General features: G+C 34.2%; 2 protein-coding genes across 5 annotated transcripts in view; one reads left to right on the top strand and one right to left on the bottom strand.

The window, feature by feature from the left end:
- Positions 1 to 26,553, bottom strand: part of Nt5dc1 (5'-nucleotidase domain containing 1) — a 121,775-nt gene that overhangs the window by 71,870 nt on the left and 23,352 nt on the right. The gene's annotated exons all lie outside the window — the stretch shown is intronic.
- Col10a1 (collagen type X alpha 1 chain) overlaps positions 536 to 26,553 on the top strand; it is a 32,702-nt gene continuing 6,684 nt past the window's right edge. Inside the window, exons 1-2 of the mRNA XM_046426411.2 lie at positions 536 to 786; positions 25,726 to 25,894. Of these exons, the coding sequence (XP_046282367.1) occupies positions 25,741 to 25,894 (154 nt within the window). The 5' untranslated portion in view covers positions 536 to 786; positions 25,726 to 25,740. The remainder of the gene's footprint in view (positions 787 to 25,725; positions 25,895 to 26,553) is intronic.

Genomic DNA, 26,553 nt, shown 5'->3' with positions numbered 1-26,553 from the left:
ACATTTTGACTTGAATGGGCAGAAATAAATGAATAGTCATGTATGTGTAAACTGCCAAATAATGAGGAAAAGGCATGTGAGGAAAAAAAATGAATAAGATTCTTGATTTGATAAGAAGTGTCTTTTTCTTCTTTACATAAAAATGTTGTATGTCTGTGCTTTGATAAGAATAGAGCTATTAATTTTTAAAGGAGTTATATAGAATAAAAATCAATACAGCTACAAAAAAGTCATATATGTTCTAAAAAAACATTGCTGATCACAGAGCAAGGGCATAAGGAGACAATCTTCTGTGGGAACTCCCTAATACTGCTGGTTAGTAGGGAGACATGATGCACAGTTATATCTAATAATTAAAACTACTGAAGAATGTGTTTTTGAACCATCCCAATGCAAGTGTTCATGCCAAGGTGTCATTCCATTCTTGCATTAACACATGGGATCAAATAAGTGAAATTCCCCAATCCCCATCCGTGTCTCAAAAAAAGTCACTGACTGCTGGAAAACAACAGAAATTTATTCTCTCCTGGAAATGAATCAGAAGGCAGACCATCATTCGGTAGCCAGCATATGATTCAGCAGAGCTTTGTATAAAAAGTATAAAGTTCAAAAACAACCCAAAAGGGCTCTTGGAAGTAGAGGACGGTCTCACCCTTCCTGGAATTGCAACCGAGAGCATCCATGAACTTCTGACTGTGTGTTACAGAAGAGCACACCAGCATGACAGAGTTGTGACTTTTACAGAGCAGCCAACAGCAAGCACTTAGGGATTCTCAGCAAATACAGGTAGGAGAAATGCAAATGTGCAACAATAGGTTTATATGTCCAAAAATGTGCATAGATGAAAAAGAGGGCATGAGCACTAGTTGTGACTATTTAAACAACTTCTCAGAAAGGATAAGATGTATTTAGAGAAACTAGCATACTTTTTTCCATGTCTCATAGGATTGCTAGGTTTGTATAGTCTTATCTTCACTAAGCAATGCTTAAATAAAAAGCAAATCATTTACAAACTACTTTTTTTTTCTTCTGGATTTGAAGAGAAGTGGAGTCGGTCAATTAAACAGGAAAGCATCCAAGTAGATGCACACAACAATAAAGGTATTGTTTGAAGTGTCCTGTCTTTAACAAGGTATTACTCTAATATTATCATATCAGCCCTCATTTTTAGAATAAACATATCCCTATAAGAGAGAATAGATATTGTTAGCTGCAGAGTTATTAGGTAATAAAAAGCACAGTAGAGTAATTTGAACTCCTTGTAGCTACTGAAAGTAGAAAAGTTCTTACAAAATCAGAGGAATTGTCTTCTTTTGGGAGCTCAAACTGCCAACATTTTATCTTTAAAAGAGAGGATGGGAAGACAAGACTGGAAAGAGAAGTACAAAAATATTTAATTGAAAAATATGCTTTTTAGTTTCCTGCACGTTCTTGTAACCCATGTAAGGCATTTAGTCTTTTTACTTTAATTTAACTAACAGTGTCTAAAAAAGTCTTAAGGGGTTTGGAAGGAGTCTCAATAGGTAGGTCAGATCAGCTATAGGTCTAATTATCAGTTTATGATTTACTCCTTAAAGTCTCTGGGAACCAATGTGCCCTTTGTCTTCCACCTACATCCAAAGCTTTAACATACTAATTTAGTTAAACTCTTTCTATTTCATTTTGTTTAAAAAATAGATCCAAATTCTGGGAGGGCAGGGAGGTAGCCTCCCCTGTGGTTTCATGTGCTTTTTTGTTATGGTCTACTGAAAATGAATAACTTTAAAAAAAATTCAGTTTTACATACACTTGATCTCCCATTGGACTCAAATCCCTTCAACAATGCATCTTAATATTTTTTGAATTTAAAAAACAATTTAGTTTTAAGACTTGAACACTGGTTTTTGGCAGACAGCTTTTCAACATAGTTTCAGCTCTTTGAACCTGTCCTCACAGTTCTTTTCCCACTGCCTGAGCTTCCAAGATAGCAGCAGCCAAAGGATTAGAATGTGTGGAAGCCCAGAGAAGTTATTTGACCAGAGTTCCTCTGAACAATTGGCCCCACACATTCTGAAATTTTTAATAGACACTTGGAGCATGATAATGCTCAAGAAATATGGGGGTGAAATCCTTAGTATGAGACCAAATTAATCAAGAAAACTTGAGGTAGAGGGAAAAGCAACAAATACCTGAGAAACATATAAGTAAAGATTACTTTTGTTTTGCTTTCACATTCTCGCCCCCAAATAATCCAGGAAATTGTAGTCCAACACCTAGTGCCTTGATCCTCTACTTGGTAGAAGGAAAGCAGTGCTGTGCAGTGAGTAGCGTTAGGCCATAACAACAACAACAAAAACCCAGCAGAATGCAAGGATGAAGGAAGGACTCAGCAGGCCTTCCTGCCAGGAGTGACTGTCCTGCACCAGGAAACTCACACAGACTGCAGCCCCAGAAGGAGAGATGGGCCATGGGGAAGGGGTGGGGAGAGGACTTATAGCATAAAGTCATTGTCACCCTATGTCTACCTTCTTTAGATAACAGATAGCTCTATTTTTACTCCAAAATGCAATTCTTATTCAAGATATAGTGAAATTTACAAACCTATGAAATGAATATTATCTCTACATGACCAGACACATCTTTCTGGTTAATTAAATTCCATTAATGCTAGAAGGCTTCCGGTGCCCTCTTTTGTCCATCCCCAGTTAGCACACACAGTCCCAGTCCCTTCCTTTGTCCTGTCTTTCCTAAAATACATTCCTTTCTACTTTGTACTATACATGGCATGGTAATCCTTCAATTGCTAATTAAAAGCATAGATTATTAACAAATCTTTCTAATCTGAAAGTTCCTACATAGTATTAAAAAATAAAGAACAACAAAACACAACTAGTTGAATGAGATCTATAAACTTAAAAACATTGAAAACAAAAACTCATTAGCAGAAAATTAGAAAAGTAGGGATAAAGGGAAAACTATGGGAAAGGAAGAGTTAAAAACAAAAAAACAAGAGTCAAATAGAAAATATTTCTCTTCCCCCTGCCCAAAATGATGGGGACTAGGATGCCAGTGACATTTTTTTCAAAGAAAATGATTAAGATTTTTAAGCAACTGCATCATTTGGAAAATAGATGGGTCAGTATCATGATATTTTGTTAGAGGAGATAAAGGCTACTATTGAACTTGATTGAGGTTAATGTGATTTTTTTTTTTCTAGCCCATTCCTAACCCCAGTTTCCTTCAGGTAACTGTTTATATTAGTTTATTGTATATTCTTCCAGTGTTTCTTATAGAAATACTTACTTATCCACCCTCACTTTATATAAAAGATGGCATAAAATGTATACAGCCCTGTATGTAGTCTTTTTTTTTTTTTTAAGGAGAATCAGATTATTTGTATGTGGATACACAGTAGTTTATTGGACCAGTGTCTTTCTAGCATCTGTATTCAAGTGGAATTCAAAGTGATAGAAGAAGATAATATGTAGTCTATTCATTTAAAGTTTAATTTGGGTATGTGCCTTGCTTCTCATCTTTTGCTTTAAGAACTAGTTGTAAAGGACAACTTCATTATATGTCACTACACTGATAAGGAGAATACAGATAGGTAAATACATCTGTAGTTTCTGATTGATTCAAAATCAATTGTTTGTATGTAAATTGTTTGTGTTAGCCTTTCAAAGGAAGTGTTCAAACTTATTAACCTGAATTAGGTGTTATACCACTTATTCTTAAAATACGGTTTTAGAAAAATGATGACTGACAATGGTCTTTTAGGGCACCTAGAAAGTGGCCACTGAATTCCAGAGAGGCATTTGTGTTAGTGACAAGAACCAAAAACTAAACACCACTACTATAAAGTGACAAGTGAACTGAATAGTAAGATTATCTTTCCCAGATTATGCCAGATGTTTGGGAGTGACCTGGAGAATTCTGGAAACTGCATAATGTATCCACTACCATGACTGTTGTGTTTTCTATCAACGCCCATAAGCTCTAAAGCCATACAAACTACTTGCACCCTTACCAACCTAAATAGAGAAATATTCCAGTGCTATATCATATTTAGTTGGCCACATATACAAATCTGTATATGTCATGTCAAAACCAAGATCTATTCTATTATACTGGCCCCATTCCAAATTAGCCCAGGGAATAAAAACAAAACAGAAAAAACAAAGCAGCTGTTCAGGGATGTGGTTATTTTTGAAAAATATTGAATGCTGTCATTTATTTTAATCTCATTCAAGAAAAATGGTTTTATTCTCAAAACCATTTATTATTTTTCCTCATCTACAAGACATTATGGTCAAACTAAGGAATGTAACATGCTAGCTCTGTGAAGAGAAGTATCTCCTAATTATTAATCCTGAGGCAAAAACAAGGCAAACATTGCTTTATTTTTAGGTTGATGCGTAAAATAAAAGGAGAACAAATAAGGAATTATTTAATTCCGTCATCAAAAAACACCCACGTATTTCTCAGGGAGAATATATTTCTCCCTTTCATAATTAAATGAACCTGTAAATTTACTGAATAAACATCATGAACAGTGTACCTTCAAACAGTTTTAACACTACCTCACTGTTCTAGCATTTTTTTTTTTCAAAAGCAAAAACCAAGTTTTGTGTGTTTTTCTAATCAACGTTTTGCTGCAAGACTTAAAATAAGGCTAACATAAAAATTCAAAAACAAAAATGATCACCTGTAGATCAAGTATGTGTTTGGTGAATCTGTTGCCCCAGTTCAGGGAGGAAAAAAAAAAGTAATAACCATGTCTCCTCATAACAGGAAACTACATTCCCATGTTCAGTAATACAGGTATACAAGGTACAGGAATGGAAATAGATCAAGGTTCACTGATGCCATCTTTTAGTTTGGCCCAAAATACCACTTCAGATATTTCTCTGTTTTGTTAAGATATTAAATGAATTTACCAACTGTATTTAAATTTCACACATTTTAATTAAGTGTTAACACTGATACCAATTAACTCAAAACTAAATTCAATAGACAATTATATTACTGCTGTTCTGATTTGAAAGCCATGTTTTAACATCTTCTTGGTCAATCACTTCACCTAGCATTTCACCAAAATAAGCCTAGAAATACAAATATATCACTTTACACTGAAAATGGTAGGAAAATTTTTTGTTATATAGTAAGACCTATTTTTCCCTCTGAGGCTTATTTTGTCAAACTGCATTTCTCTCTCTTTATGCATGTGTATGTATGTACACACACATACACACACACACACACACACACACACACCCCTTCCCAACCCCACCCCAGAAAAAGTAAGAAAACAATTCTTTCAAGGTCAAAACTTTAGTTCAACAAGACTTATAGTCCCACATTGTATAAAACATAGAAATAGAAATTACTAAAACAATAAGAAATTTCTTAGGTTGAACCATATGCAACTGTCAATATTTGACTGTTTTGACATACAATAATGGCAATTTCCCATGATATGACATAATATATTCCTGAATTCTGAAAAACTGAGGCACCTAAATATGAACAAGACTTGATTCAAGGGGACTTAAAAATTGGAACAAAATGTTTACAGCTTAAACTTTAAATGAAAAAAAAAAATCCCTGAATATTATCTTTTTCTATCAGTTTGAATTCCAGTTGCAAAGACTCTAAAAACACTACATTTAAAAATAAAGTTAAATGCACTCATTTGACAACTGATATTAGGTTTCTAATAAACCTAAATTCACCCTTGAGGTGTCTGTGAAACTTTTAAAGCTGATGTTTGCATATATTGTGTGCAAGAATATGATTTTAAAATATACCAAATTTTTACAAATTCTTAATTCTAATTAACTCTAGTACTTAAAAATTATTTATGTGTATATTTGAATGTATATATGCATAAGCATATATTCATATTTGTAACATATTTTTATAAGTAAAACATATTTGGTTAATTGTTATACATTATGCTATTTCAAGTGATTAAGATTTTACTTGTTTTCCAAAAGCAATGTAGTTCAGCCATCTAGTGGTAAAGTATAAAGCAATACTTTCTCTGCATTTTATTACACTATTAAAAACAACATAACAGTCTGGAGGAGAAATATAAGTTGTTTAAATTTACTGTTTCTTTCCTTTGGAGAGCTCACAAAGCCCAATCAATAACTCAGGAGCATTTTCTTACTGGATCTTTAACTGTTTAAAAATTAACATGGCCAAGTATTAATTTTTAACTTAATTTATTTTTATTATATTTTAATGAAACATGTAATTATAAAACATCCTACCAAAAATTCAATTACCCTGACAAATAAGTAGATTCAGCCCTACCTACACTTGCCAACACAAGTCGTAAGCCTGCCGGGTATGTGGTCTGGTTGGAATGGGGCTTGATATATAAAAGGCACCAAACAATGTAGAAGGCAGTACCATAGGTGCTGTGAGAGCAGAGGCAAAGGAATGCTGAAACCTGACTACAGCTTCTTGGAGATGTTTTCTGGGTTAAACTGTAGAAGATTAAAGGATTCACCATAGGGACAGTGAGGTATTCAGACATAATGATCTATGTATACAAAGATAAAGTAAAAAGAACATGGCACATTAAGAGACTTTCAAGTAATCTGCCATGGTTACAACAAATTCTACATATGGAAACATGGAGAAACGGCCACAGAAGGGTAGGGAATCTATGTTGTTTAGGGCAAGCATGACATTAGCCTCTTCCCACCTTCTATGCTGTGTGTCCTCTCTCAAGTCTTCATGTCTGTTTGTGCACAGGATCATCATCTCCACGCCAGATCCCTCTTTGGAACTCCAAGCCCACCCAGTCAAACAAACAACTGAGGTCCAGCAGATACTTCTAACCCACATATCTAAAGACAGAATCATCATCTTTGAAAGTTTGACTCATTTTCTTCTCCTCTGTATCTTAATGACTAGAGATATAAACCTTCAAATAAGCAAGCTGAAAACCTCAAAGTCATTCCTTTATTTCTACTCCCCTAATTAGAAAGTAGGATCCTGTACAGCCTATCTCCTTACTACATCTTGTAAACTCCTACCTTCTCTATCTCCTCTGGGACTCCTGAGTTTAGCCACATATCTTTATCACCTTTTATCAGGAAGATTCTAATAGTCTCCCAACTCCTAACCTTTATCTAATGCATTTCCAATATGACACTGGAAATAAGGGACTAGAGAAGATGCAAGTGATCCTAGGTAGAGACCACGTATGGGACAAAGTCCCATGTATGTGGCAAATGAGGTTATGACAATTGTGAGCTGGGTGTGGTGGCACACACCTGTAATCCCAGAGGCTGAAGCAAGAGGATCCCAAGTTCAAGGCCAGCCTGGGGAACTTAGTGACACCCTGACTCAATAAATAAATAAAGTAAAATAAAAAGAGTTGGGACTATAGCTCAGTGGTAGAGCATTCCTGGCTTCAATTCCCAACACCAAAAAAACAGAAACAAAAACCGAATGTGCTTGAGAATGTAAGTAGTTTCTGTAGTACAAAGAAGAGGACCAAATATAGAACCTTTAGCAATCTCAATATTCATTAGATGAGCAAATTATTTCAGGAAACCAGGGAAAACCAGGGAGGAGAGGGGTAGTAAGAAATCCAAGAGAGGAAAGGATTTTGAGAAAGGGTGATTCACAAAGTGCAACATATGAAGAATGGCAATGGCAATGTGGCTAATGAAAGAAGTTTGCTGGATGCAGCAATCTGAAGTTTCTGGTTGACCTTATCAAAAACAGGATGGTGAACCGGGCACAGTGACATATGCCTGTATGTCCCAACAACTAAGGAGCCTGAGGCAGGAAGATTCCAAGTTTGGGGCCAGCCTGAGCAAGGCTCTAAGCAACTTAATGAGACCCTGTCTCAAAATAAACAATAAAAAGGGCTGGGAATGTGACTCAGTAGTTAAGCGCTCCTGGGTTCCATTTCCGGAACCAAAAAACAAAACAACAAAACCAGAATGATGGTATATTAGAATTGTAAAAAAAATAATAATAATAAAACCAATAACAACAAAAAAGAAAAATGAAAAAAACAAGGAAACAGAAAAATATTGGATAATCTAAGGAAGCAGTACTGCTGTGAAGGGAGGGAGGGAGGGAGGAAAGAGAAGGAACTGTAAGTGGTAGGAGGGATCTCTTTTTGTTTTATAGCATGCAAAGACTCGAAGATGTTAAGGAGCTCCAATAAGGATGTGCTGAAGATGGGAGAGAGAATCAAAGTCATGTGAGGCAGAGGGGGATGAATCCTGTACACAGCAGTAAGACTACCTTGGAGAAAGAGCAGGAGAGCTCACTCTCTGACATAGTGGTATGGGTAATCACCATGCCAGATGACTTTAAAGGTAGAGGGGAGAGGAGACAAAAAAAATTATGTAATGTGTTTTCCTCATTTTTGAAACGACACAAAGGGCATACTCATGGTGAAGAAGCAGAGGCAGCATGAAAGGGATGGATGTCAAGTGGTAAAAGAAGCCAGTCAACTGCAGCTGCCACACTGAGTTAAAATGTTCATCATCATTAGATGAAGAAAAACCAACCAGTTACCACCTCTATCTTCCAATCATCTACTCTCATTTCGAATTCTGAACCTTGAAACTCGTTTGTCACGTACATTTCAGAAGTCAATTATACTGAAATGACAATGAAAATGAAGATACTGCCTCCTTTTAAAGGAGATTATGAAACACAAGCTTCATTCTCTCTCCTCCAAAATTTCCATTTCTCCTTGTCCTTTGGAGGGAAGAGCACACCAGAATCAACCAGGTCACTGTAATCCGGCATCTTAGTCAAGAGCACTCAGTAAAATAAAATAGTTGTTTTCAATGAAGTTGGCATCAATTACTGCCCGAATAACGTGTCCTCACAAAGCTTTTAGAAGCCAAAATAAATATGATGGCGTTCCAGAAACAAAAGAATATTTAATGAAGCAAAACTATCAGCTTAAAAATGTCTCAATAATCAAGAAAAGAGTTATTATCCACAGGCTATAGTGAAGTATTTTGTTGTTGCTATTTTTTAAAAATGTTTTTTAGTTGTAGATGGACAAAATACCTTTATTTTATTTTTTAATTTTTATATGGTGCTGAGGATTGAATCCAGTGCCTCACATGTGCCAGGCAAGCACTTTACCACTAAGCCACACCCCTAGCCCCTGTTGTTGCTATTTTTTAAACTGAAAGTTTGTTTGCTGTGGTAGTCTAAGCTGGTTTTCATTTTAGACAAATTAAAATGAATAGTCTTATTTATATTACAAATATGATGTAAGGATATAAATCAAGAATTTCTAACACACTATCCATAAATCTAACCCTAAATTTAACAATCTAACATCATATTTTTCAGTATTTACATGTATTGTTTTCTCTAAATAACTATGAATTTTTAAATATACCACAGACCATATATAGATTACTTAAGTATATATAACCTGATATTAACAAACTTAAATAAGGAATAGCAGGTAAGTGCTCAATATATTTCAAGTGAGTAAATAAATGAATGAAGGCAATAAAATGTGGGTCTTTTAACCATACAATCAGTTACAAGATATAAATCAGAAGCAGTGTAACAAAGAATTTTTCCTTCTTCAAAATTTATTTTGAAAAAAATTACCCAAGAAAAACATGCATTGTCAAAAGGTATCTGCACATATGAATGTGAGCCAAGAAGCTGATGATCAACAGGCTCACACAGTGTCCTTAAAGATGCAAGAATGGGTGGTCAGCATACAAGTAGATGGTGCAGACACAAAAGCTGGCCTAGATGACTGCCCAAAGGAAAAAGAGAAGCAAGCTAGTGAAACAAATTGCAATTAGGAGCTGCAAATTCAAATCCCTGGGCAAACTCACAAAGATATATAAGTCTGGAGATGTCAAGATTTCAATCGATGAGATACCATTTTTAAATGTTATAGTCTTCAAATGTCATCTTATTTACTCATTTACCAAAGTCCTAAAAATCACATAACATGAAATGTTTCTACTCATTAAAATTTAAATGTCAATCGCAGTATCTAAATCAACTTATATAATGATTAAATGTGAATGCTGTATATATGACATATAATTTTGGTAGTATTCCCAAATTCACATTTGATTATCACAAGATAAATAATACTACAAGACTCTCCAGCTTCCCAACTTTGATATTCTATTAAATCATAATATTTGACAAAAAACAATAGCGAATAATCTCAGATAAAAATAAACTTACCAAGTACTGCCAGATTAATGCCTCAATCTCTAAAAGCAAAAGTACATAAAAGTCACTCTCATCCAGCTACTCTCCATTTCCACTAACCCATCTAATCTAAGACATCATTTTCTTATCCTGACCATTGACTCCCTCATTATGTTCTCCATAATGCAGTCTGGAATTAACTTTTTTGAAACACTCATCTAATTAGGTCACTCTTCTACAAAACTCCTTCAAGTTTTGGCTTCTTGTTGCCTTTGTAAAAGATCTGCCTCTATGACAGGGCCAATAAAACTACACAATCCAGCTCTTATACTCTTAAGTCTCAATGCACACAGTCCACATCTGCTGCCCCCCATAGCTTGGAGGCAAGCATCAAAGGGAGATAATACATAGAATAATGCCATACCAAATGCCAACACATGCAACTATATCTACCTGTGTGTGTGTGTGTGGGGGGGGGGCAGGAACTATAGATAAAAAGCCTGAGTCCTAATCCTGATTCTTTGTGTAATTCAAATTCCTTATCTCAATTTCTTTACCTCTAAAGAAAGGGGACTGTTTAAAAAGACCTCTATTTGAATCCTCAAGCTCTGATTCCATAACTTTCAATACTTACTGTACATGGAGATTTCAGATTCAAAGGTTCTACCTCAAACCTCCACAAAGATTTGTTACATCAACATTAACTTCAACTTCTTCTTTTTAATTCAGCATCTGCAGTAGGCATTTGGGCTCTTTTGGAAAATAACTATTTCACCAAAATCTAGATACCCTTTTGACAGCTGTCCTTTGATTCACCTTTGTTAAAAGCAACAGTGCTATGTACTTCACTATTCAAATACCACACTGTTTTGAAAGCTCCATCTCAAACTCAACTTATTTATTCTACTAAAGAAGCCTTTGAATAGGTCAGTGTTCTGTTAATACTGGCATGGAAATAATTTAGAGATTATAATCCTAAAAATTCAGAGTCAGTTCAGTAAAGATAGAATGTCTATTTGATTTCCTGTCTCACATACTGGGAAGAAGCATAAGTAAGTATATAGAAATGGCTTACAATATTCTGAAATTTCACAGTGAGAAAAACAGACACAAGCTATTAATTATGAAAAAAAATTCTTAATTAAAAAATTTTTAAGTCACCAAGTAATTTGTGTTGAATTTACTAATAATATCATCTACACCTTCAAATTCAAAACCAAATGTATAATTACCCTCTAATGCCCTGCCTAGCAAAATAAACTTTATTGACTTAACGTCTACTGCATTTATCCATGGATTATGTACCTGTCCTATAACAAAGAAAAATTTATGACATGTGAAATAAGTTAAAAATTCAAACACTTAGAAAAAATATGTGAAAAATGGTCAATTCCCATCACTTAAATGTTTAGTATGTTTTAGTGATAAAAAAAACACACAAAAAAATTGGCTCCATAGAATATGTTTTAACTTATAAATCAGTGTCATGCAATATTTATTTATTGAAAATGTTTCTTAGGCTAGATCCTTATTATTCTTTCATTTTGATTTGCTTATGGAAATAACTGCCTATAAAATCAATCACTCAAAATATAGTTTAAAAAAGTCAGTATACTAAAGTATATCTCAGTATTAAACATTACTTGGCTCAAATTGCTTCTTTCCATAAAGACAAATGAGAAAAACAAAAAATTCCTCAAAAAACCATTTTAGTTATTAATGAGTCTACTATATGAACTATTCAATTTCCTTTTTCTTCCCTAACAAAAAACCAATACAATGAAAAAATACATATAACACATTAATACTACATATAACACATTAATATTTCTATCAATTAAATGTCCACATTTCCTAAGTACAATGAAAATCAATATTCACAACAATGATCGCAAGCAAAAAATGTAAATTAAGTATAATTGTAGGGTTACTGTTACTGTTATCTATAACTATATTCATATCCACCAAAGAGGAGGCAAACTTTGAATGGTGTGTTCTGTAAGTTGGAATAAAAACAAATGGCTACTTTCTTTTTCAAAAAATTATTAAAAATGTTATATTTTTGGAATATAATATAATTCTATAACCCAAAGAGAGTTCATTCAGTCTTTTTGAGTGAGGCAACTCCAATTAGTTATTTATTTATGTCACATAGCTTCAGAGAAATTCCTTCTCCTCCCCTTAAGCTGAACCTGAGAGGATAAGGCAAGATCAAGTCTATCTAGTAATCTAAAATCAACACTTGATGCCATCTACTCAAAAAGTACACAGTCAACATTTTTCTTTATCTTAGATAATGTTTTATTTGATTGATTCCTTTAATCACATACTAGACTCAAATCTCAGATTACCTACATTTCCTTATCCTATCCCAGGGACTCTCTTTGCCTCATATTCTGCCCACCACACAAAATACAAAAGTTTTTTCTTATTGGTACTAACTGAAAAAACATGATAAACAAGTCAGGACATGGAACATGTGGCTGGTAAGTGTGCTCATGTTAACCAATGGGGAAGAAGAGGACATCCCTCTCTGCTGTGCCGCTCCCAGAAGTACGTAGGGGAAAACATCTGTCTGATACAGTGCACTGTGGAAAAGCTAGACTGCATACCAAATTAAATTAATTACAAAACAAACACAAAACTCTAGGCAATTGTCCACTGTTCTCAGATAACCATCACAGAAATGTTAAAAGAAGTTGAAAAGGTACAAAAAATTCTACTTGATTTGTTTACAAATAAAAATTTTCAGCTCAGCCACACAATTATTGATAAAGATGAAATAGTATCTAAATAAGACTGCTAAAAAACTAAAAATAATAAGTTTAAAATGAAAAAGGTTATTTTTATATTTTATTAAGGGTGAGAAATGTAAATCTGATTTTTAGATCACTTGGAATAATTTAAAGAAAGGTATAGAATACTGAGTGGATTATGTAACATGATAAGTAAATAATTATTAGGTAAGAAATGAAGAGAAAATAATCTCAAGAATAAACCATAAATTTATAACAGCAAGACTTCTAATAAAATGACAAAGAATCTACTTTAATATCTTAAAGTGAAGCTTTTGGATCTGTCATTAAACAATGATATCACCAATGTCTTTATTAAGGGGTAATATAAGACCAGAGAAAGTTTTTCATTTTGAAAAGCAGCATTTCTTTTTTAACCATTGATTGCTAATTTTTTTTTAGAATTTCATAGCAAAGAAGTATTGAACTCAGAAAAGATGATGTTGATAAGCCAGATATCTTGTGGTGCATTCTTTTAACCATATCTTACCTTTCTGAACAAATTCATTTAGAGACATTTAATAGTAAGCAATTATCAACTGTCCTCCATAACACAACACTTTGTAGAGTGAGAGGGAGCATTTAAAGAGCAAGAGGGATAATTTTAATCCATTATAACATCTCAAACATATAGTTTCCATGTTCTATAACTTTGCTGACATATTTAAACACATTCCTTTTCTTACATGTCAATCTGATTAAACCTATAACAGGTGCATTCATTTATCCTGAGAATATTTTAACACCATGGTCCAACGAAATCTTCTTTCCTTGGGTTACCTCTCCACCACTGGCAACAGTTTACAAAAAGTTTTACAGAGGACAGTCAATGCCATTAGACTAAGAGCACTTGTTTGAAAAAGTTTCCTTCTAACTACGTGCAGAACAGCGGATTCATTCTCCATCCTGTGTATTTGCCAATGGGATGGGGTAAAGGAGCTCAGAGTCATCAGGGACAAATACCACTGGCTTGCCACTCCTGGTTTACTTTCTGCTATCACACCCTTCCCTTAAGGACTATATTAATGGTGTGAAGTCTAAAAAACAGTTGTCCCCAAGTCTGGAGTGGATTACAAATAAACTCTAAGAGTCCATTTACTAGTTTATTGGAAGTCAAGGTTAATTTAAATACACCCAAATATTTGAGTTCTAAACTTAGAATTATTTTAAAAATAATATAGAAAACCAGGAAAAACAAATTCAATAAATATATTTAGCAGCTCAGTATATGTGAATGAAAATTTATGTTCTCCTTTAAGTTTATATTTAATATTCAATTTCATACTTTCTATTAAAATAAGAATTCCAGTTACATAAAATCCCAGGAAATCCAAATTTCTAAATGGGAAATGGCTGATACAACTGATTATCCTTATTATAAAAATACAAATGTCCATATCTATTGATAATAACAAAGATCATAATAAAAAGCTCCCAATCTGTTTGTTTTTCTCAAATTATAAAAAGGTTTAAGTAATTTTACCCACTTGTGAATATTTATAGAAGGTTATAAATATCTTATTAATTGTTCTAGATTAATATCTATTAGAGAAAATCAAGTGTTACTATAAATTCAGCAATGTTAAGATAAATGACACATTATTATTATTATCGTTGATGTTACTGGGGGTTAAATCCAGGTCTAAGTCCTCAGTCCAATTTTTATTTTGAAGACAAGGTCTCACTAAGTTGTTGAGACTGGAATTAAACTTGTGATCCTCCCACCTGAGATTCTAAAGTTGCTGGGATTACAGGGATGTACTAGTGGCCAGCTTAGTATTAATCTTTATTTGATTACAGTGAAAATGAATTTATCATAGTTAATTTTGTAAATAAATTACTTATTTTCTGGGCTTATAAAATGGTCACTTATCTTAAAAAGTTATAAATCAAACACTCTAATATGTAGCACAGCAAAATGTTGAATTAACAGCAATAAAAGTTAATATACAGATGGTCCCAGACTTACAATGGTTAAACATTCAACTTCTTACTTTTGAAGGTCCAAAAGTAATATGCATTTAATAGAAACTCTACTTTGAATTTTGATCTTTCCCCCAGCTAGTGAAATGCAATACAATCCTCTCTTGTGATTCTGGGCAGTGGCAAAGAGCCACAGGTCCCAGTCAGCCACTCAGTACTCTACCATGTACTATGCAACTAAGCTATAATGCTCAGTGAGTTAGGTACATTTTTGACTTATGATATTTAAAATTACAATGGCATTATCAGGACATAATCCCACTGTAAGTCAAAGGCATATGCATATACAACAGAATATTTTTTAGCCTTAAACTGAAGGAAATCCTGGGTCTGGGGTTGTGACTCAGTGGTACAGCGCTCACCCAGCACGTGCCAGGCCCTGGGTTTGATACTCAGCACCATGTAAAAATAAAGATATTATGTCTGACTACAACTGAAAAATAAATATTAAAAAAGGAAGGAAATCCTGTCATTTTTTTATAATATGCATGAACCTGCAGGACATTATGCTAAGGGAAATAAGCAATGCACAGAAACACAAATATTGCTTGATTTCACTTTTATGTGGAATCTAAAGAAGTCTAACTCAGAAGCAAAAGCAGAATGGTGTTTGCCAGTGGCTGGAAGGTAAGGGAATGGAGAGATGTTGATCACAGTACAAAGTTTTAGATATGTAGGACAAGTAAGTGCAGTAGAGTCAAGGTACAGCATGATGACTATAGTGAATAATACTTCATTAACAGGAGGACCTCTGCATCAGTGGGTTTTGAGTTCATATATTCAACTAACCATGGATCAAAAACATTCAGGAAAAAAAGTCCGCTGGATAGGTCTAAATGCTTCTTCTTGTTATAATTCTCAAAACAATACAGTTTACCAATTCATGGGGGTGAGGGTAAGATCCTGGACCCAATCTCCTAATGCTACAGAGAGACAACTGTATGTTTTAAATTTATTAAAAGAATAGATCTTAAGGGCTGTGGTTGTGGCTCAGTGGTAGAGAGCTTATCTGGCCTGTGTGAGGCACTGGGTTCAATCCTCAGCACCACATAAAAATAAAATAAAATTATTGTGTCTACGTAAAACTAAAAAAAAAGAGAGAGAGAGAGAGAGAGAGATCTTCAATTCAACACTTTTACCAGCACAAATGGGAACTACATGAACTACATGATGGGTGAGAAGAGGGGAGCAGGAAAGAATCAATAAATGCTATTCATTAGTTTATGAGACCATTTCTATTTCCTGGGATATAACACCTGCTTAACACATTAAGGAGCTGAATGAACTGATGCACCAATAAGTATATGAGGTTAAGAATGGAAGTAAAAATTGGAAAATTAAGCACAGACATGTCTAAAAAGATATTCATTGCTCTCAAATTGTATAGTTCAGGTTTCTAAGACAGTCCTCTGTTCTTCCTTTTAACTCCATCTTAGCCCTCAATCTATACCTACTCTCTGACATCTAGACCTCTACCATCCTTGAGAAGATCTGTCTTGGGAAATTTAACTCTGAAATTCTCACCCATTAGTTAAAAGAACAATTTAAGGCACCCAGTCATTAGAAAAGCAGCTGCAGTTATTTTATTTTGTGAAAAATGCTTTTGGAAATAGTTTTTGACACTGGGGCCTCTATAATAATTCGGTTTTTGTAAGAAAAGACACAGTGAAAAGACTCAGACCCATTCCAGTGCCTTGCAAAAGTCTACACCGTTGTGTGCCCACAAACACGAGGGGAATCACCAACACTCAATAAGTACTGGAATCTGATCTTCTAAAGCTCTTAGTTCCTTCATTCAGCAATATTTAAGAGGTTTCTGCTTGGTAACAGATACTGTCTGTGGAGAATGGAGTTTCAATGGTAAGAAATCAATAATCTTTGAATTATATTCAGGAAAGAAGATAAAGTGTGAAAGCATGCCACTTCATGCTTAGGGAGACAGGTTCATGCAGACACAAACGAAAGCCAGAGCAAAGGCTATAAGAGACTGTTTAGTGTGTGTTTCCTCCATGAGATCATCAATAGCAGGGTGTGCTCCTGCCCTGGGTTCCCAGCATCTATCACGACTGGCATACTGCAGAGGGTCAAAAGAGTTTGGAGAACATCTGAGAAGTACTGGTACTATAAAAAGATTCAAATATAATGTCTTCTTCCTTATCAGCATGGTCCTTGGACTCATGCACATTTATTGAGCACCTGTAGGCACTGCTCTACCACTTCACATGTATTTTCTTTCAACTTTCAAAGTCCCTATTGGTAAAAGTAACAGAAGACAGGATAACATTATACACTGCATGCCTACTATTTGAACCTTATTGGTATTAGAACTGGAAATTTATTTTGACTCTTAAGTGATTAAAGATAACTGATAGGATAACTAAAAAAAGGTCAACAGGGGAAAATATTACTATTAATAATCATTATATCTCTATGTTATATAAGTTTTATTTTTCTGTATTCTCTAAATAGCAATTATATTTAAAATCTAAAAGAAAGTGAGCAGACATTTACAGATGTACCAATGAAGAAACCAGGTGCAAGAAGGCCAGGTGACCTGCCCAGAGTCTCTGATGGGTCAGAGGCCAAAGCCACAGATGATAGGAAGAGCAGACACCTAGCACCTGTCCACATGAGGTCCATGAGTCAGGTAACAAAGTTGTTGATCAAAGGCTAAGCAGACAATGCATTATTTAAACTAAAAGCCCTGGGTTGTTTTTAATTGTTAACATTAGTAAGCTAAACAGTTGTATAAGCATGTCTCCAGGATGGTCCATGATCCTACCCAACCCTTATGGGTACTTCATACCCTATAGATACTTCTCTATCCTACAAGGCCTTTGTATCCTATCGGTGGTGATTGTGAAGTTGTTCTTAAGTATGATAATAAAGAGAGGAGCAAAGAGATCAAAGACAGAGTGCCACCCTGTACCTTCTCTAACACTTTAACTCCATCTCATTTCTCCTTCCATTTTAGCGGAGACTACATGCAAAGACTGAACTGCACATGCAAACAGAGTAAGAGAATGGCAGAGAAACCATTGGCTAAAATCCTTGAAGGTTTGGGGCAAGGGGCCAAGAAGCCCTATATTTTTAACTCAGCTAGGTTAACTGTGGAAAGAAAGTGATATCACTAAATGGCAGACAAAAAAACCATGCACTCTTTAAGTAGTGTTTGATTTATGTGTAGTAAAAAATAGAATATAAAGCCCTTGTTCAAATTTTTAAAATGACTCTCAGTTTTTCTTGACCTGACCTGAAGTTTCCGGGGTTTTCATAAACACCTGTTTTTACACAGGAATTTCTCTCTCCAAGCCCTCAGCAGGTATCTAACCACTAAACCACATCAAACTATTTACATGAACAAATCACTTCTGGCATCTGGCTTCTGTCAGAGCACCTACAAATATCCTTTCACAGTTTTTCGAAAGGAATGAGGTACAGCACAGTGGTGGTGGAAGCTAAGGGTCTTGGAGTGCCCTAACTGAACTTCGGGGCCACTTCTGCTATTTCCACTGCTAAAAGGATGATGGATCAGAGAAACAGAAAGTCAGTGTCCTGCTGGACACAGGGATGAACACACAAGCTTAGTTCTGGCATTTTCCCTCAGTGGGCTGTCTCACCAACAGATCCTCACTTCAGAAATTTAACTCAATTAAACATTAGGGATGAAAACATGCATAACAGAGAAACCAGTTTTCCCCAGCTGATGAATAAAATGAGTGATCTAGATGATCTTTAACACCCTTTATCATTCTTAGCTTATGAAAGAAGAAGAATATTCTGAATCAAAATTTTATGAACCTTAAAAGAAAATTTTGAATGTAAAAAAAAATCCTCAGAAGTAAATTAAAAAGATAAATTGAAACTGGAAAAATATGTGCCCACTATATCACAGAGCAGAGGTTTAGATTCCTAAGCTATAGAACACTTTTAGGAAAAGTGTGTTAGAGGTATAGTCTTAATTATACGAAAAGATGCTCAACCAAGATTTTTGTAAAAAGAATAAAAATTAAACTAAATTGAGATTGCATTTTTTACCCCTAAGATGGGCAAAAATTTAAAAGTTCACCCAAATCTGAACAACATATCCAGTTGGTATGGCTGAATAAAAGCAGGCAGCCTCACATATTGCTGGTAGAAATGAAAAATAACACATCTAAGGAAAGAAACATACTGATACCTAACAAAACCATATATCTACTTGCTGATCCACAAATTCTAATTCTAAGGATGTCTTCCAAAGATATTCAGACAAAAAGCTTACATAAACAAAGTTTTTCACCGTAAAAATACTTGAATTAACAAAGGTCAGAAAATAATAGAGATGAATACCAATTAGGCAATGGTTGAGAAAACCATGGTACATCCATACAATGTAGTATTATGAAGCTGTAAAAAAAGAACACAGACCATCTTTATATAATCTTATGCAATGATTCCCAAGATAAACTGTTACACAGAAGCAGCAAAATAAATTATGCATAGATGCCATTTACCGAAGAAATAAGGAGGAAATAAGAATGATAAATATTTTAATAGTAGGATAAATTAAACACATTTTTCCTATTTTTTATTGGTACATTATCATTATATATAATATTGGGATTGTTACTTATTTGTGCATGCACATAACATAATTTGATCTATTTAATTTCCCAGAATCTCCTCCTTTTCTCCCCTCCTCTCTCCCCATGGTTCCCTTCCTCTAATCCCTGGTATCCCTTCTATTTTTCATTTAAACATACACACACACACACACACATTAATAAAACAAATTTAAAAAAGCAGTTATATAACCTATAGAAGGAAGGTTTTGAAACACAGGGTAGACAGGAGTGGAGGAGGAAGAGGAGAAGGAGGAGGAAAAGAGGAAAAGGAGGAGGAGGAGGAATGGAGAAGGACGGATGGAGGAGGAATGGAGGAGGAGGAGGAGTAACAGAAGCTATACTACTCTGAAATTTTCTTACTTTATAAATCTGACCTAGGAAATATGCAATGTATGCTGGAGCTGGCACATACTGATTTTTGGTAAATATTCAGGTGCTTTTTAAGCCAGGTATCTTAACATGGTAGCTTCAAATTGGCTATGGTGGTAGTATTTATACAACAGAAATCAGCAGGCCATCTTCCCCACCCCCAAGGTGGATGTTAAACATTTATCAGCACATCACAGAAAATGCAAATATGTTAGCAAAGTATAAAAGAAAATTAAAGTTGAAAAGAAAATCCCTAAACCCTGAAAGCAAAATGAATTAAACCTAATGATGAACCGAGTGGTTAGCATCTATTTTGAAATAAGCCATTTCAAGTGACATTGAAACACAGTAGTTTGACTACACAGCTTTTGCGAAAATACTAAAGAGAATCATAAAAGTAATCAGTTTAAAAGTTGAACTAATTTTAATTATGATGTGAATGTTGGTATAGATATTCAGAACAACTAGGAAGATGATGGAATAAAGTGAATGTATGCTTTATTATCATGAGAACTGGGATCCTCTGGGTGGGGCTATGGACGTATGCACGCAAGTTCAGGGTCATTAAGAAAAAACTCTGGTCCTGAATGTGAATTAGATATATCAGGATAATGGCATGATATCTTTTACATTTAGTTAACATTGTAAGCATGAATTTCTTGGCTCTGTCCACTGAAAACCTAGAAACTATAATCAACCCACGAGCAGGGTACATCCCTGAGACTCAAACAGCCAGACATCCATACTGTGGTTTCTAACTTCTATTTCCAACTAACAGAAGTAAGACTCTGTGGAGAAATGTCTTACTACAGATCTGGGCCAGGAAAAGTACAAAATACTGGAAGAAAAGAAGTTATAAAAATTACTGGGATCATGTCAAAAGTGCTCAGGAGCAATCTGAAGAGGCTCTTACTGGCCAAAGATGGGGAAAAACATCTGAATATATATATTTTCTCTCTCTCTCTCTCTCTCTCTCACACACACACACACACACACACACACACACTGTAACTCAGGATAACCATATATATTATAACTCAGGATAACCATAGTTGAACAGAGTGTTTTTTTAATAGAAACAAAAAAGGAAGAATGATAAAATTAGAATATCACCATCTTATAACTTATAATAAGTATAAGTAATTAGACTTAGTAACACCAGAGAACCAGCAACAAAGGGCCTCCCAATAGAAATATACCAAACCACACTCTCTAAATTGGTAAAATATTCTTGCCAAAAGCATTTGTGTGTGTATGTGTATGTGTGTTTCAAACCTGAATGAGAGCAACATTGTATGTCTAACTATCAATCAGCAGAGGAGCAAATTAAATAATAATATCCAGATTGCAGGAAATTGCACAAGACAGATAACCCAGCTTTTCAACAAATAAGTTGCAAAGGGGGGAAAAAAAAGAGATGCAGGTAAGAAACCTAGATGAAGGGGACATATCAGTCAATGGCAATTAAGGAAACCTGATTTAAACAAATAACAAATCAATTCTTTTTTTTTTTTCTTATAGTGCTGGGGACTGAACCTAGGGCTTTGTGAATACAAGGCAAGCACTCTTACCAACTGAGCTATACTCCCAGCCCAATAAATCGATTCTTTAAAAATATATATGTGTATATGTATATAATATACATGTACATATCTATGTATATGTTTGTGTATATATACATGTCTATAAGTCTATATAGGTATATGCCATACGTACAACAGATAACTGGGGAAATGTGATGGACTAAAGCATTGATGATATTAGAAAATGATTAATTTTTTAGATATAATGAATATTCTATTTTAAAGAAAAGGCATTTTTAGTCTCTGGAGAAATATATTGAAATATCCACTGGTGAATCAGTATAACATAAGCAATTTGTTTCAAAATTTGAGAGGGGATGAATAGAAGGTAGACTGAGTTGAGATTAGTTTAAAATGATTGACTGGAACACAGGCATTCATTATATGCACTATCCTCACTTGTAGGTAAGACCAAAATTTCCTATAATAAAGTTTAAAAAATGAGCACAAACAACAAAAAGGTAAATAACTAATATTAATAATCTGGTAATTATACCATAACAACATCCCAACATTAGGAGTAGATCATGATTGCCTAAGGAGTCTTTGCAAAATTGAGTTTCTGAACCACTACTATCTTCATGAACCCCAAAGATTGAACAAATTGTGTCATACTCCTCAGGACTGCGAGAATGGGAAAAAGAGGTTGAGAACATTGTGTAAACACCTTAGGGCATACACACTATTCATCCAATATTTATCCCAATGCCTGACACTTAAGAGGTACTCAAGAAATATTTGGTGAACTCATGAATGACCTAGGGATATACAAATGAGCAGACACACTTAATAGCAGGTAAATGCTCAATGTGCAAAAATATCACTCATAGTTGATTTAAAAATCACTCAGAAAATTGGTTTTACAAAGCAAGACTCTTTCAATGGAATGAGTTTCCTTCATAAAGCCACAGACTAGTCACTTCTTACAGCTCCAAGTAAACACCAAGAATAAAAATAGTTTTAAATACACAATTGGGTGGGGTGTGGCTAGTAAATATTCTGATTCTACAATCTGTTTTGCACAAGAAGTGCTTCTTATGTGACTAACAAAGCAAACAGTAGTCAGATTCTGTGTGCTGAAATAAATACACTATTTGTAAAAAGGGTTGAACGTCCAAGGCTTACCAACGAAGACACCACATTTCCCAAAGCTAAAGGGGAATATAGAATGACAAATACCCACATATATTTACATATCCCCAAAACATACAACCACCTAGTATGATTTTTTTTTCTTTTTGTTGCAAATCTAAAGTCAATCGAAAGAGAGCCAAGTCTACCATATGACCACAGGGAACAAATACTTGAATGCAAGAAAAATCCAATTTTAAATCCTAAAGGAGCTTAGACACCACCTCGTTCAAACTTCTATTTGTTAATGAAGAGACAGACATCAAGAAAGTTTAAGGTATAAAGTTCTGAAAATAGAGTACCACAGTGAACAAATGGTCTACACAGGTGCAAAGTGCTAGGTATGTAGGGCTGGGAATCCATCTTCTAAATGTTCACAGGAATAATATCAAATAGTATTATAAAAACGTGCCTCTGTGTGTGCACTAAACCATATATACGCACAAAATACTAAAATATGCACACATTTCTAATAATTCCTTTCAAAACAAATTCTTCAGCCTAGCTCTGAAAAGCACCTTATAATCTTATCTACTTTGTCAAATCTTGTCCAAATAAACCGTAAACAAACAGAAGACAGCTGTTTTCTTTCACTTATCTTTTGTAGTTTCTTACAGATGTAGCCGAGTTCATATAATTAAAAAACCATTCCATATAACTGCCAAATGATGAGACTGATTAAAATAAACTATCCAACTGCCAATAATCTAAATTGATATAAAAGCCATATTTCAGCCAGGCGTGATGGTGCATGCCTATAATCCCGGGAGGCTGAGGCAGGAGGATTGCAAGTTCAAAGCTAGCCTGAGCAAAAGTGAGGTGCTAAGCAACTCAGTGAGACCCTATCTCCAAATAAAATACAAAATAGGCCTGGGGATGTGGCTCAGAGGTCAAGTGCCCCTGAGTTCAATCCCTAGTACCCGCCCCCCCAAAGCCATATTTCATGTATATCTGCATATTGCATAAAGACATGCATGACAATGTAGATTTTTTAATGTGCAATCAACAAATGTTTAAGTGAGAAAAGAAAGAGAGGACACTGTGAATGAGTTTTGTATTTACATTTTTGCAAAGTAGTATATAAGGCTTTATTTAAATACCACAGGAAACTGCCTGCAGGGGAGGAGTGAGGGAAAAGGAAGAGGGAAAAACCATTATTTCAATCACACATCAATCCTCAACCACACTACTTCAATTCTAGGGGGATACCAAAAATTATCTATTCTGTATCTGGAATTTTTCTTCTTATCTCATTTATCTGTAAAGTTGACTGGTCTTGGATCCAAAATGACAAAATTAAATAAGATGCTAAATTTGGTCTCTGAACTTCCTGTCTTTATTAGATGTTGTAGGATCCTGAAAACTGATTTTAAGAGTCTCTAATATTGTTAAAGAGAATACTAACTAGTAAAGTTGATAATGATGATGTTTATTTCCACCTTTGGGGGAAAAATGTTTTTAATTGAGATGATACAAGATCCCTGAAGGAAATTGCGATGTAAGCCAAGAGTATTTTTAAAAAGCTAAAAACAAAGTCTGAGGATTTTTTTTTATTTCTGAAATGAACACAGCAGCCCTATGTAAATAAACATAATATGAGATTAAATAAACATAATATAAGTTAAGGGCTCTTGCAAACTTTACTCCAACTCTAAAGTAAAATCCAAATTTAAGCAAGAATATCTGAGGCCATATCCAGAACAAAGTGTATTATTGGGAATAAAGAATCTAAATTCTTCAGAAAGAATATATTGCTAACTCTACTAGCAAATTCACAAATATCCTGCATTTATCTGAAAATTTTTAAATATTTAAAATGAAGAAATTCAAAAATTTTAATGTTATCACTTTAAATTTCTTTTACTAACTTCTGAAGACTTACACTAAAAGCCTGAAATGCAAAACAGCATACCCACAATTTCACCATTTTATTTTTTTTCTCTCAAGCCCATAAATATATAAGAATTGAGCTAAGCTATGTTTATAAAAATTTAGGAACATTAATGGACACATTGGTGGCTTTATATAATAATTCAAGAATTTAGATGATGGTTTAAATCCACATCCTTCTCCAAAAGAGTTCTTCCCCTATTTTTATATATTACCAAATATTTTCAAACAAACAACACAATAATATGCTTTTCAAAAATAATAAGGGGGAATCATCATTCCAACATGAACTAACATTAGAGTAAAAATTTCTAAAATAAAATTACAGAAAAATGGGTATGGTAAAAACTATTAATATATATTTAAGACAAAGAGTTTATTTTTCAATAAGAAAACAAGAAAAAATAGAGACCAACCTGATTTTGTATGCCTGCCTAATAGAACTTTCCACCATAATTAGTGTTTCCCACCTCTGAGGGGAGGGGCTTAAGCTCAGAGTAACCTCAGGCAGTGAGGGGAAGACTGTATAAATACCTAAGGGCAACTCTGGAGAGGGCATCTTCTGCACTGCCTACCTGAGCAGAGAAGGCTTCACAAAGCCACCTAGACACTAGCTCCAGAACTGCCAGCACCCAGGTAAGTCTATGGACTGAGAGTCATTGTAAAATTCCATGTTAGCTTGCTTGAAAAGAAGCAAGTTAATACTGAAGTAAGTTAATTCTTTGGGGTCCTTGTGCATTATTTAAAAAAAAAATAGCTTTCTACTAAAATGTACTCAGAGAGGTTTACTTGTATATAAAATATATAAAATATAAGTCTATATAAAATAATCTTAATGAAAACCATACTGTACAAACTTATCCTAATCTGAATTTCAATGTATTTAGAAACTACTAGATATTTCAGGATATGTTTAAGATCCAGAATGACTTAATATAGTTGTCTAGTGATGATTTATTTATGTTTATTTGTAAATCACTTTATTTTTACTTGATTACTTGAATATAGCTTCCCCAAATAACTATGATATACATTCACCGAACTAAATATCTCTCATTAATTTATGGAATATATTGAAATTTTTATAAAGGACTGTGTTAAAAAGCAGTTAGTTAAATAAAGAATTCCAACTGTGCAATGTTAGAAAAATGAAACAGGTCAATACAAAGCTATATGAAATAATTCTTTTCTGTTTTCCAGAATCCACCTGAGAATATGCTGCCACAAATCACCCTTTTGCTGCTAATGTCCTTGAATTTGGTTCATGGAGTGTTTTATGCTGAGCGATACCAAACACCCACTGGCATAAAAGGCCCACCACCCAACACCAAGACCCAGTTCTTCATTCCCTACACCATAAAGAGTAAAGGTAAACTGAATTGCATATTTTGCTCTAGTAGCTAGCTGGCTGTTGCTTTCTACAATCTTAAAGATGATGTCTTTAACAAAAAGCTTTCAACTCTGGTATTATCTATTGAAAATTCCTAAATTAGTCCAAATTACAACAAAATAATTTGTGGATGAAGAATAAAACTCCTTGTACAATAAATATAATAAATATAACAGAAAAATATTAAGGACTTTTAATATGAAGTTTTTTTCCCTAGAATGATACTTTTGTACAAATAACTATCCATAATCCAAATATAATAATTCAACCAAAAGTAGTTAAATTTAAAATATTTAAAAATAGTTACACAAAGAGAATAGAAGGCTAATATATCTAAATACTTACACACATTTACTTTTTTTATTTAATGTTTTTTAGTTGTAAATGGACATAATACCTTTATTTCATTTATTTACTTTTATGTGGTGCTGAAGATCGAACCCAGTGCCTCAGGCATGCTAGGCAAGCGCTCAACCACTGAGTAACAGTTCTAACCACACATTTACTTTTAAAACACATTCAACTAGTCTACAAATATACACAATAAGTTTCAATAAGCTAAACAGGCAAAGGAAGTAGCAATCCTCATAGCTATTTATATATCCCATATAGTTTAGTGGTTAAATGCACAGTACTAG

The sequence above is a fragment of the Marmota monax genome, unplaced genomic scaffold (genome assembly GCF_021218885.2).
Source record: "Marmota monax isolate L192 unplaced genomic scaffold, Marmota_monax_Labrador192_F-V1.1 WCK01_AAM20220418_F8-fsc00174, whole genome shotgun sequence".
NCBI classification, from domain to species: Eukaryota; Metazoa; Chordata; class Mammalia; order Rodentia; family Sciuridae; genus Marmota; species Marmota monax.
This window is presented reverse-complemented; position numbering and strand designations above follow the sequence as displayed.